Source organism: Siphateles boraxobius, unplaced genomic scaffold, assembly GCF_051911475.1.
Source record: "Siphateles boraxobius isolate OS27281-9 unplaced genomic scaffold, OSU_SipBor_1 7, whole genome shotgun sequence".
In the NCBI taxonomy this organism is placed as follows: domain Eukaryota; kingdom Metazoa; phylum Chordata; class Actinopteri; order Cypriniformes; family Leuciscidae; genus Siphateles; species Siphateles boraxobius.
The window spans coordinates 24,183,529-24,196,958 of NW_027509197.1; the positions used below are offsets into that span (position 1 = coordinate 24,183,529).

At 37.4% G+C, this 13,430-nt stretch overlaps 1 protein-coding gene across 1 annotated transcript; it reads right to left on the minus strand.

The window, feature by feature from the left end:
* Positions 1 to 1,899: 1,899 nt before the first annotated feature.
* Positions 1,900 to 13,412, minus strand: chaf1b (chromatin assembly factor 1, subunit B). Its single transcript, XM_077215150.1, has 14 exons — positions 13,278 to 13,412; positions 12,615 to 12,748; positions 12,381 to 12,513; positions 12,181 to 12,301; positions 11,616 to 11,719; positions 11,249 to 11,345; positions 11,021 to 11,105; positions 7,984 to 8,077; positions 7,741 to 7,810; positions 7,196 to 7,287; positions 6,383 to 6,542; positions 2,918 to 3,454; positions 2,618 to 2,697; positions 1,900 to 2,480 (listed from the first exon to the last, which is right to left on the minus strand). Exons 2-14 carry the CDS (start codon positions 12,738 to 12,740, stop codon positions 2,341 to 2,343), a joined length of 1,839 nt encoding a protein of 612 aa, XP_077071265.1. The 5' UTR covers positions 12,741 to 12,748; positions 13,278 to 13,412; the 3' UTR covers positions 1,900 to 2,340.
* Between the last annotated feature and the right edge of the window lie 18 nt (positions 13,413 to 13,430).

Genomic DNA, 13,430 nt, shown 5'->3' on the forward strand with positions numbered 1-13,430 from the left:
ATATGCAGTCAAAGCAGCATGCATACTGCACAAGTGAATCATTGACTGTAAAATGAATTCAAAATGCCTTTTTAATATGGTGACAGTGTTGATGATTTTCTTTATTAAAACACTGACAAAAACAGTAGGTAAACATAAGTATTATCAATAAACATAAGTATTAATATGGTACACCTACATTTTACTAAGCCACTTGTCTTGGTAGCCGAGTCTGACGAACTGCCCCCTGGAATCCCATCGGCCACAGGTCGCCCTTTATTAAGGGACAGTGCCAGCTCCTCAGCTGCGGTGAGGGACGGTGGAGTGGACCCCCACCTGTTTTACGGGCCTCAGCCTTCTTTCTATTGGCTACATAGAAAACTAAATTACATTTAATACTAAATTACATGGCGTCAGTAACAAGTTTAGTAAGTTTAGAAAATATTACCTTGTTGGAGAATGTTTTTGTGTTTCATTTTGACTTGACTTACACTTCTTCTGGCTCCAGAAGGATTACACCTGATAAAACAAGAAGCCAATATAACTAGCCAATTATGCGCATTACTACTGTAATATTAAGAAATGTATGGAGGCCAACAAGTAAATACTTGTCTATTTTTACTACATGCCCCCAAAGAATTTTTGCGTCACAAATTATAAATGGGGTATTTTCCCATATTTTTGTGACTCACAAGGGGAAAATACCCATATAACTTTCTAAACTCACGCATTTTCTCTGTCCATTATTATTTGCCAAGCCAACTTTCTTTTGCTGATGCAGCAGTATTGCTTTTTTTTTTTGTTGTTATAATGGGCTTATAGTCTTCATAAGCAAGCATTAAAACCTCCAACTCAGTTTCACCGAAGTATCGTATGTAGCTAACTTTTTTTCCCCCTTGGTTTCCATGGTGACTCCTGAAATCGGCGATCCATTGAAAATGTCTTTATGTACTCGCCGTGCGCGCGCATTAACTCTGGGTAACCAATAGGAGGTTGATTAAACTAACTCAACATAGGTGTTTTGGAACCGACATACCCAGAGTAAGCAAGTTTGGGGTTAACCAACCAAGAGTTCAAGGTTTATCTGACGATAAGTTAACCTTGCTTTCTGGAATACACCCCAGGCAGTCTTCAAGTTCATCCTTTGCTCCATGGTCCAGTTCTGATGCTCACATTCCCCCATAGGCACTTTCGCCAGCTTTAGGTTTTTCAGCAATTTGAACTACAGTGGCTCTCCTGTGTGATCACAGCAGCAGACTCGCCGTTTTTGGAGATGTTTTGACCCAGTCATCTAACCATCATTATTTGACCTGTTAAAGTCAGTCAGATCTTTCCGAAATTCAAGTACTGACAGTTGATTTGCTGCATAATATATCCCAACCCTTGACATAATCAATGCCAGTCACTTCATCTGTCAGTGGTTTAATGTAAAATGAGAACTTAAAATGCTTTTTGATTCAAACTTTGGAAGAAATGCTTTAATACATTTGGTTGTTATATTAAACAGAACACTGAAATTGGTTTTAAATGGGGAAAGACAAAATTAGGCCATGTAAAACAAGTTACTGTAATTTTCCCTTAAAGATCAGTTCACAGTCATGTTTAAACTGACCTGTAACTAACTGGTATGACTTGGCTTACTCGATATTTAACAAATGTATGTGTAGTATAAAATCAAAAACTAAGGTCATCCGAACTTAATGTGTTCACTTATTAGGATTTACATTATAAGTGTTTGCATTTGTGATACTGAACTTAAGTTCATATACTTCCCTTAACACACAACTTACTACTGTTAAAGAAGATAAAATATAACTTGTAATGACATCCTAAAATATAATATAGACTTTTGATGGCATTTTCATATTCTATAAAACTCAGTTTCAATTGCTGAACGCAACAAAAAGCAGTCACATCTAATCCAGGCAAGTCATTTAGTACTTTTTTTTTAAAGAATCACAAAATGCTCAAGCAAATCTTACAAAACATGACAATCGATTATAACTAAACATTTAGTACTTCAAAGACAATAAACTTCCACATTCTTAAGAATTCTTTATGAAGAAAATTTAAACCGATGGTCCAACAGTAAAACATTCCTGTCCTAAAAATAAAAGGAATTTAAGACACGAGGGAGAAGGTTGTTTTTAAGATTAATTCAATGAATTTACCTCTTAAAGAACATACACACTTGTTCATAGAAAAACATTGAGAAATAAGTGAAGATAAGCTTCAGAAAGTCCATATCTGACACTCCATGTCCATGAGAGATCAGTTGTTTTAAGTTACTAGTTTATGAGTATATTTCATTTCTGAGGATGTGAGTGCTAATAAAGATGCACAAAGCACCATGTTCAGTGCCTATGGTTCCTGAGGTGTGGCACTGGGTTCTGTGCCCACTTTGTGCTCACTGCTCTGGGCAGAACCATTGAGAACATCAGTCTTGGACCTCTTGGATTCAGGAGGTTTGCATGCTGGGTCACTGGGAGGAGATGGTCTCTCTGTAATAAAATTATTACAGACCATTCAAACACAATTTAAGCAAATAATTAAAACATTAGGAAGAAAAAATCTTTATAAAAGAAAGCTTAAAAAAAACAAAACAAACATAAAGCATGCAATAAATGGCTCTACTAACCATGCTTGGCTTTCTCAGTGGAAGATGGGGTGACAAAGGAATTGGGGGATCTGGGTACAACTGGAGTCAGTGAAATTCGTCTGAAAGAGAAGTACATACTTGATCTATTGTGAACATTATCTTTACTGCTGAAGTCATGGATTAGTCTGTAAAACTAAATCTAATCTCAAGGGATATATTTATGGGTTGCCATGACAATAAAAAATAAAAAATAAAAAAACTACCACGGCCCAATTTGGAATGGTGGTATGGTTAAAACACAATGTTACATCAGATCACACCACAGGTGTGCCGCCCTACCTAGGAGTGGGTCCTTTTGGAGTTGTGGTACTTTTGGAGTTGAGGGGTCCAAGAGGAGTGCTGGGAGCTGTATGAGGTGTAAGAGGTCCTTTGCTGGATCCAGGGGTAGAGGGAGCAGATCTGGGTGTGCTGGGGGCTGTACTGGCGGCAGGTGCTGGTGATTTGGGGGTGCTGGGTTTGCCCCAGCCCTCCAGGGTGTTGAGTGTGATCCTTCTGGGCTGAGGTTTGGTTTTCCCTTGCGGTGTGCGTTTCTCTTCTGTCCCAGATACGCTGGGGGTCTTTGAGGATGCAGGCCCAGTAGATCCTTCTTTCTCCTTTTCCTGTACGGCAGGTATGTTGGCCTGGCGAGGCACTGGGGAAGCAGTCTTACCATTGGCTGAGTGTCTCTTTCCCTTCTTCTCATTGGTAGAGGATGGGGTCACCATCTCCAGTGGAGGTCGCTCCTTCAACGGGGTGCCCAGCTCCCCCTCTTCAAATGACACGAAGGAACAATAGCCATCAGTGGAAGACACTGCCAGGAAGGAGCCATCACGAGACCTGTGGAATAATGTGCATAACAACAAATGTTATTGAATGGTTCGTACACCTTTTCCAAGGTCAAATTTAAGCACTTTCAAGGTCCATTTTAAAGCTTTTTCAGCACCTTACACCAGCACCTGTTTTTATCCCATTAAAAGAGATAATGCTATAAACAGGGAAAATTGTGTTTCTTAATAGCAGAAGGACCAGATATTTAAGCAAATGACAAAATGTATCACTGTCTAAATAGATAATGCCTATGAATAATACTTTTCATTATATTAATGTCCAAATATTGCTTCCCAGATAATATGATTTTCAGGCTGTAAAACTGAAGAAATTTCAAGGGCTGGAAATATGAAGACCTAGGATTTGAACAGAAATATTTTACAGGCCTTGGTTTTGGGACACATTCTTGATATAGTATAGTATATACAGTATATGACAAAGTATTGAACAAAATCTGAGATAGAACAACAACCTGTAATTCAATTTTAACCCAGAAGACTCTAACAGTGCCTGATAAATAGCCTATATTATTTAAAAAAAAAAAATTATTTCATTGCTCTATTCCAGTAGATTAATGTATATTTCTTGGCAGTGTAAATATTGCATAAGGCCATCCTCAACCATACAATAAGCTACTTGTATCACACTTCATCTGACACGATTTCTGTTCAGCAATCAACGACTGTTGTTATGCACTGGGCTAACGTTTGCAGGTATTAATTTGGGGGTAGTTAACGTTACAGTTTAGGGATGGGAATCGAAAACCGGTTCCACTCGAGAACCGGTTCTAAATTTTACGATCCATCGATATTGTATGCCCTCGACGTTAACGAGTCCTCTTATCGATGCTCCTGCTCTGAGTCAGCCATAGTATGTACAGACCGTGAACTCACAACTGTCCCTTTTGTCCTTTATCAAGCACCATAGCACCGCGTCCAAAGATAATCTTTGTCCTGCAAAGTCTTATTTGATCAGTGAGTAAAATTGTCTCTCTCTGGTAATGTAGATGAACCGCTGCGCTTGTGACAGGGCGCATGTTAAACTGATCGAGCAGAGAGAGAGAGAGAGAGAGAGAGCCCCGGTCGCGCGCACGCACTCTCTCTCTTCGGAGCAAGGCGAAAGTAGGCTTCACCGTCTCAAAACTAAGCGCTGTCTTCCTCTCTCCCTCGCACATATTAATCAAAATAAACGACACGATGTTAAGGTAGGGAGACTAAAGTTTTATGTGGAGCATTCGGAGATTTGTTTTTCCTGAATTGCCGCTGGGTGTGAATTGTGCTAAAATACGTTGCCTTATCTTCTCTGAAAAGTCTTCCGCACATTCAGCTGACATAATCACACTTCAAATAAACGAAAAAAAACGATCCAGTGATTAAATGTTTTCTGTGATGACACACATCTTGTGGGATGTCCCAACTGGCGGGATAATCACACAACGCGCACACGTCCGATAATGACACGTCCAATTCGCGAACTAATGACTCATTTGAACCGATTCGTTTTAATGAATGGTTAAAACAACTGATCTTTCCAACACTGAACTCACGGGACGTTTAATCGGTGTATAACTAATCGGTAACACTTTACAATAAGGTTCCATTTATTACAGAAATTACATAAAAAGTACAGTTTGCTTAGTCAAGTGTAAGCATTAAAACGACTTGTTTTCCCCCCCGAAAAAGACTACTTTTTCCCACACAGTGCTATCAGGAATCGATAAGAGAATCGTTAAAGAATCGGATCGATAAGCAGAATCGTTAGTGGCATTGATATTGATAAAATCTTATCAATTCCCATCCCTATTACAGTTACTGTGCTGTAACTTTGGCTTTGTTCACTACATATTCCACAAATGAACGTGCCATAAAGGACATGAAATACTAACATTATCACACTAAGTACTTTCAGTCACAATGGCCCTTTCAGACAGGACATGGAATGCACTGCGCTATGTAACCCATTTATTTCAATGGCTTGCGCCGCGTGAGGACGTTTTGTTGCCGAGTCGACCAAAGCGGAGCGCACGCCGCGGTCCAAGTTAAAAATAATTCAACTTTTGCCGCTGCGCTCTGTGACGATTACCTGCGCGGCCAGTAAAAATGGGGCATCCAAACAAGAGCGGAAATCAAAATGAAAACTCCACCTACTTTTGCTCTGGCCAGCGTAGGGCAAATCACTACATTTTATTTCTCCATTTAATAAACAAACTATTCAGTCAGATAGGTATTTGTTGTGAAAGAAATACAGTTAAAATTTAAAGCATTTTTTCCCAAATTTAAGCACTTTTCAAACCTTGAAATCACAACATCAAAATTCAAGCATTTTCAAGGATTTCAAGCACCCATACGAACCCTGAAAATGATTGAAGACACTGGATGTCTGCATTTTCTATAACTTGAATAACACTGGTTGGTCAATTGGATTTCATTATAGACCAAGACCATTTCTAAATATAAAGGAGTGTTTCAGGCTACTCTTGTCTGTAAGGTATGCATCTGTGACTCATGAGAAATAGGTATTGGTGGCATTTATTAATAATTGCACATTTCCCACTCTTCAACTTATTTATAAAGCAGCTAAAGGCCAGGATTGGAAATATAAATGAATAAAAATAAAATGTAACCATTAAAAACAAATTTATTAAAATATAATACTACTTATGATTATATGTAATAAATAACATGCTATATTATTGATAGGATAATAAATGCAAAGCATTTCTTTAGTTTCAGTTTGTGTTCCAAATATATATGGCTGTTACAGGTTACCAGACACAAAAAAAGTCATGCAACTGCATTGGGATGCATTTTGTGGAAAGAAGAATCTTCCACCTGCTGTCATAACGTAGAACAAGCACAACTCAAGTCATGGGAAAAGAACACAGGCCCAACGCATTAACTAGTCTGTACAACATCTATTTACGTTTATGTGTCTTACCAGCTCAGATCACTCAGTGTGTGGTAGTGAATGTTGGAAACATATCCAAACGGCATCGTCTGTTGTGTGTCGTAAAAGAAGATAGAGTCTTCTGATGCAACCGCAAACACCAGCCGATATGGCAGATTAAACGTGTTTGACACTGGCTTCAGTGAACCATCTGTAGGACAAAGAGAGTAGTGTTGTCACAATTCTGAAATTTCCAACTTCGATATGATACCTTGAAAAATATTTCGATATTGTATCGAAATATATATTGTATACAATTTGAGATACCAAGGGGGACAACTGCAATACAGATAATTTGTTATTATCTCAATTTTTGATAACTTGGATAATTGTTGCAATAGCTAGTTACAATACTCACCAAGAGTAACTGGCTGTGAGCGCGAAAAGACGCGTTTTGCCCATACGCGCCATCTAGTGGATTATGTTTTCAAAAAGCACGCTTTTAGTATGAGCGCAAACCCTGCGGGAATGATTAAAATTACGTGCAGTACATGGACTATTCAACCGGAGCTAATGAGATGAGCGAGTGAGAGGAGGCGGGTGTGTGTCAACTTGCTGTTGGAGAGAAAAGAGAGCTAGAATGCGCAGCTGGTATCGGTATATATATATATATATATATATATATATATATATATATATATATATATATATATATACACAATGCAGAAAAGGAATATTGGAACAGTTTCAGATGTTTCAGCATCGATACATATCGAAATATCGATATTTTTGACATTAGAAGAGAGAAGAGCACCGTCTTTCCGTTGCATGGAACACTAACATAGCTCTGGAAAGAGTTTGTACCTTCAGTTCTCTTTGTCTTCAGCTCAAAGTACACTGGGCTGCAGCGCACAGCCAGGGTCGCTTTAGATGGACAGGGCAGATGAGCAATGGGCCTAACACACAAACAAACAGTTAAACATTTAAAGCATTTGGGCTGGTTATTAAAAACAGATTCTTATTTAATATACTGGAACCACAAGTTTTTCATGCCTTTAAAAAAAAAAAAGAATTAGGATTTACACTTCCTTTTTAAAAGTTTGAGGTTGATAAGGTTTTTAAAAAAAAATTTTGTTTAAGAAATCTCTTATGCTCAAGGCTGCATTTATCAAAAAAAAAGTTAAAAAAAATATGGTGAAACATTATTACAATTTAATATAACTTTTCTATATTAATGTATTTTAAAATGCCATTTATTCAAAAAAGCATGCTGTTTTGCTACATTTTATGCACACTTGCTAAATAAAAATATTAATAATAATTAAAAATGACCCCAAACTTTTGAATGGTAGTGTATATGTGATTAATGCATATGTTTACAATTGACCATACACATTTAGAAAACAAACCTTTTAAAGCTTCTTCTGGAGAACACATATGTGGTGTTTGTGACATTCTCTCCAGCCTCGACACACCCAGCTAAAAATATTCAATAACCACACAAAGAAAGTACATGTAAATGGACACTGGGCCAAAAATACATACTGTATAATGTGTCAAAATGCATATTAAATAGCTTGTTATAAGAAGTGTCACATACATTACATGAACAGTATATACACTTCCATGATAGTGTTTTAAAGAAAGTGTACCTGGTGCAAGGAGGAATGACCCATCTGGTGTGAAGGTGAGACGTCTGAAGAACGATCTCATGCTGTCATCATGGAACATTCTGTAGTTCTTCACCTGCACAAAAGTCATTACAATTTAAAAACACATTTAAGAAACTATTTACTAAAAAAAATTAAAAAAGCCCCCACACATTTCCTAATTCATACCTCAATACAAATAGGGATGGGTATCATAATTTTTTTTTCGATACTTATACCTTGACTTCGATACCGGTTCGTGTACGATACTTTTTCGATACCAATTTTATGAAACCAGTTTTAACAATATAACATTACCTAAAAAGAACTTTTCTTTTTTCAGTTTGTTGACTTTTTTACACTCATATTTTGAGTCTGTAAAAAAGCACTAATGCTAAAGAGTTTGTTTCCTAATCATTTAACATGTATTCTTTACTTCAATGAGCTCATTGTTTCTGCCTTAACTTAATGTATTGTTAACAATGAAACTGAATGAAAATTAATTGAAATGCATTACACACAGTCACCTCTGATAACAGATCACTCTAAATAGTAATTTAGACACATGAATTTCTGTAAAAGTGCATTGAAACGAAATGTATTGTGAAAAATGCAATACAAATAAATGTGAATTAAATTAAATATAGGCTACTGGCATCGAGTCTGGTACATAGACCACTTTTGATCATTTCCACATTTTCTATCTATCTGGGTTGAGACGCATGCATGCACGCACGCACCGAAACTCGGTACCCAGCCCTAAGTACAAAATTGCCAAACTTTGACAAAAATGTATTTGATATTTTATAATAGCGATTTCATAACGTCTATATGTTAATTCAAAAGAAAAAGTGTGAAAAATATAATAATATTAAGATAATCTTTGAAAATTTAACAAATAATACTTATCACATTACAAATAACATCTTGTGCAGAGCTTGTGTGAAGCACTTGAATTTCATCATCAAAAGGTTGTACAAACCCTGAAATCAATAATACAAAAACATTTGTTTTTCCTGGTCAGTGCTGTTTGAGCCAATTAGGGATGCACCAAATGTTCGTCCGAAAATAGCAACAACAAATAAAGCACTATCTGTGTTCGGCCAAATAAGTGAAAAGACCAAATAAATTTTACTGAACAATTAAGTTTTTGACACGATCAAATAGCAACCAGCATGAGTAATATGCGCACACATTTTATAAATGCAGCAAACATGTTGGCAGTGTGTAAGCATTTTAAAGTGTGTTTTAAAGTGTTGGCACTGTTCTGCTTAATTGTCTAAGCACCCTCAAACTTAAGCAAGCGCACCCTCAGTTGATACTGTAATATATATTGGCGAAACAGATTCGGCAAACGCACCAGTCTATATTTGTGTTTGTTCTCTGAAGAACGTCAAATGCATCAATTTACTATGGGTCTCATTCATGAAACATTCGTAAATATACGAGTAAATATGCAAGTGATTTGCGCGTAGAGACCTTCCCGAAAACTCTTCTCCTGATTCACAAATACTTCGTAAACGTCAGATGTGATCGTGAAATGTGTGTGTGTTAATTAATTCCAATCAGTCGTAAATAGGATGCGCGTGCACGTTCATTCTCAATTACCATAAATCCCGCCCATTAAATCCGACTGACAACTATATATGGGCATCATATTATGACATGAATGCGAATGAAAATGAAAAATTTCTCAGATGCAGAAATTGAAGTTTTATTATCAGAAGTTCATTCAAAACGCCACATTTTATTTTCAAGCGTACATAGTGGCGTATCGGGTCCTAAAAAATAAGGAAGCTTGGCAGCATTACAGATGCAGTCAATGGAGTTTCATCTGTTAATCGAACATTCCCAGAAGTGAGAAGAAAATGGTTCGACATTAAGCTTGAGAGCAGAAAACCAATTAGTTCACTTCGGAAAAATCGTATTAAAACTGGAGAAGGACCACCATCACAGATGCTATTACTGGTTCTCATAATAAGAAAAACTGTATGTAATTACTATATATAATATTTTTTCAAAACACTTTTCAAAGTGTAAATATGTACCCGATTAAGGTGAATTAAAATGCAGCCTTATTAATGAGCAAAACGTTCGGGTGTTAAGCGCACTATTTACGCGTGGCTGGGAGCAGGTGTAGATTTCTTGCGTACCAACTAACATTTGGAAAATATGAACATTTTAATGAATCCGAAAATTTACGCCAGAACCACTTTACACAAAAAATCGTTCTGCTCGTGTTCATGAATGAGACCCAATGTGTTTTTGCAGCAGTGATCAATGTTGCCAATCACAGACATAGTTGTTGATCTCTTGAACGCAATGGCCAATCAGAGGTGTTATTTCAGAGTCATGCAGGTACGCAAAACCTCTCATTAACAAAAAGTGTAGACACGGTGCAAGTAAGAGATTTATTGTGCACTGTTGGGAGCTTCATTGAAATGGTGTACACTGCTATCGTGGAGTCGCTGCTTAGTCTACATCTGAACTGTACTAGAGGCTCTAGTAATTTTAGAAGCACCCTCAGTGATATGATTCTAGAACCAGGCCTGTAGCCAAAAAGGGGGGTTCAAAGATGGCCAAATAATTATATTGTGATTTGTTTTGTTTTTTAGAAATGCGAAAACCCACGTTTGGTATTCAGCCTTCATATTCGGTTTCGGCTTCATATATGGTTTATAACAGAATTCTTCAGAAAATTTGAATAGTTCTCACTAGATCTTGCAGTAGTTATTAATTCTGCGGTGAACTCAAACACATTCTTACTGGATATCTCAGCGTTGCGAGTAGCGCAATATCAGTTAAGTTTACGGTTTCTCATTGAAACAGAAATTATAAGTTGGGCAACGTAGTGGTGGCCCGAGTGCGATGTCTTACAAAATTTAAAATCACACCAGCAGGAAAAATGTTGTAAGATTATCCCATTTGGTCATAGTCTGGAGCCCTGAAAGGACAAGGAAGACACTGTCCACATCAGCCAATCTCTTAATTATCAGCTTAATAAAAATAAAGGCTGGCTGGAGATGCAAGTGACACTTACCTCTCCATCTGCAGAAGCGGCTGATGCCATCTTACTCACGCTGTAAGCTTTTCTCCTGTTGTGAGCACTGTACACGCGCATTACCCTAAAACACAGAGATTTTACATGCTGTCAGTTTGTAAAACCATTAAAGATTTTATTTCAAAATGCTCATTACAAGACTCTTGTCTATGATAATCTTTAATGGCTTGAAATTCATTTGAAAGCCCTTAAAATTAACACACTAACCTGTCACAGCTTAATGTGCTGATGTACTGCCCAAGTGGGTCCCATGCTACTCCTTGCACATAACTCTTGTGATCATTAAAAATGCACATCTTCTGACCTGCAAACAAAACAGGCACTGAATTCAATATATTTACCATTATGTATTTAGCAGACACTTTTATCCAAAGCAACTTATAATAGAGGAACAAAAGCAATTCATCACAGAGCCAACAATATAAGTTATATATAATGTCAGGTTTATTAGATTAGGAAGCAAGCTTTATGAAGGAACTTCATGAAGTTCTGCTTTCTAAACAACTATTATCATTTTACAATACTGTCATAATTTAAGTCACATAGCACTTCAGTACTGCTTCAAGTTTCATACCCTTATTGATGTCCCACATGATGGCAGTGTTGTCCACAGAGCCTGAAACCATCAAATTCCCATCACTGGTCCATGAGATATCATATACATCCTCAATGTGTCCCCTAACAAGCATAAACAACAATATGAGCTTTGTCAAACTTCTTCAGAAGTAATTATAACTTAAAATTGCAATGAAATGAAAGTAGCTGCAAATGGTTTCTTCTGTATTGTGATCCATATCTGAGTGAAACAGTTTGGATGGGGAATTGGTTCAATCCATTGATTGTTGATTGATGGAGGCAGTTAACAGCTAAGTATGAGCTTGAGGTTGTTTGTAATAAAGGGGCAGCGTTTAAGCGGACTAAACGAAAGCATACATCGCCAGAGAGAAGACTTGTTTCCCCAGAAGACCAAGATAACTTTAACTAAAAAAAAGTAGGACATATGGACAGGTAAATTGCTCTCAAGCAGATCAATAACATGCATTCAGAAAATAGATAAGATGAATTTTCATTTCATGCCAAATTTAAAGTCAAAGACAGTCAAGGAAGGACATTTTAATTGGGAGAGGTTAAAATCAGACCTTAGAGTCTTGACCACACTCCAGCTCTCTTTATTGAGCTGAGCATCTTCATCTTCCTGAAAGGTGGGGGTTTGTTCAGGCTCCTTATTGTCATTCAGTTTCCAAAGCAAGATAGCAGCATCTTGAGAAAGCAGATATTTTTATTTAGACATTTATAAGTGATTTCAGAACTCCCAGTGATGATCTGACTTTAAACTTACCATCCCCTCCAGATGCCAAGACCTCAGCGGTGGGTGAGAAACGCACTACGTTAACTGCTTTAGTGTGTCGTGCCAAGTTAGATAAAAACTCAACGACCGCCTTCCCATCAGGCCCTTTATCCACACGCCACATCTGAAAAAGAGCAGCTCTCATCTTACAGTCTGTAATGACACCACCAGTTTTAACTTAAGACATGTGATGTATAACCTCGAGGTAGAGGCTCTCTCTCTCACCCTAACTGTGGTGTCCACCCCAGCTGTAGCCAGCCGCTGTGTCCTTCCCTCACCGCTCTGCTGGAAATCCAGACTGTACACTGGCTCCTTATTATGCCAGGCAATCTCACAGGTTACCACCTTCATTCTGACTCCTGATGGAGGTGCATACAAATAGAGATAAAGATATTATGATCGTGATAAAGGCAGGATGAATAGGAGGGAAGTGACTGAAGGTAAAAGATAATGGCACGACAGAGTAAAACACGTATACTGAAAAGCAAAATAGAAATTCATTTAACAACGTCACAACAGCAATACACTGTCCTATTACTATATAACCAGTGGAGTTGAATGCAATTCTACATTTCTATAAAGTAAACAAACTAGACAGACATTTGAATATACTTGAAGCTTAAACGTCAATAAATCATGTTTATACGAGAACCATTAATAAAAGTTATAGCAAACCGTGAAACACAGTAACATTTGTGTGTAACGTTAACAGAGTAATATTATCTTGCATTATGAACTATTAACTTACAGCCGCAGCGTAATCTGGACCAACTCAACAAACACAACAGTTCTTGTAGAACATTAATGGTAACCGCACGTAATGTCAATTAATAATGAATGATAAAAGTCACAAGGCATATTATATATAGAAAACATTCATCCAATTACCTTGACAATTAAAGTTGCAATAGTCGTAACAGTTGTTCAACACAGTTACTTCGTGTCACTCCCGCTTTCACCCAAACAGAAGCCTTTCCCGCGCAGCGTTGTAAGAATGAGAACTTCCGGTTTCAAGGGTTGCCTGATCCCGCACAAAAAATC

Coding starts and splice junctions, on each gene's coding strand:
- chaf1b (XM_077215150.1), bottom strand. CDS start 12,740: ATGAAGGTGGTAACCTGTGAGATTGCCTGGCATAATAAGGAGCCAGTG. Junction 12,514..12,614: donor GGGTGGACACCACAGTTAGG/GTGAGAGAGAGA, acceptor GCTCTTTTTCAG/ATGTGGCGTGTGGATAAAGG. Junction 7,811..7,983: donor GTCATTCCTCCTTGCACCAG/GTACACTTTCTT, acceptor GAATATTTTTAG/CTGGGTGTGTCGAGGCTGGA.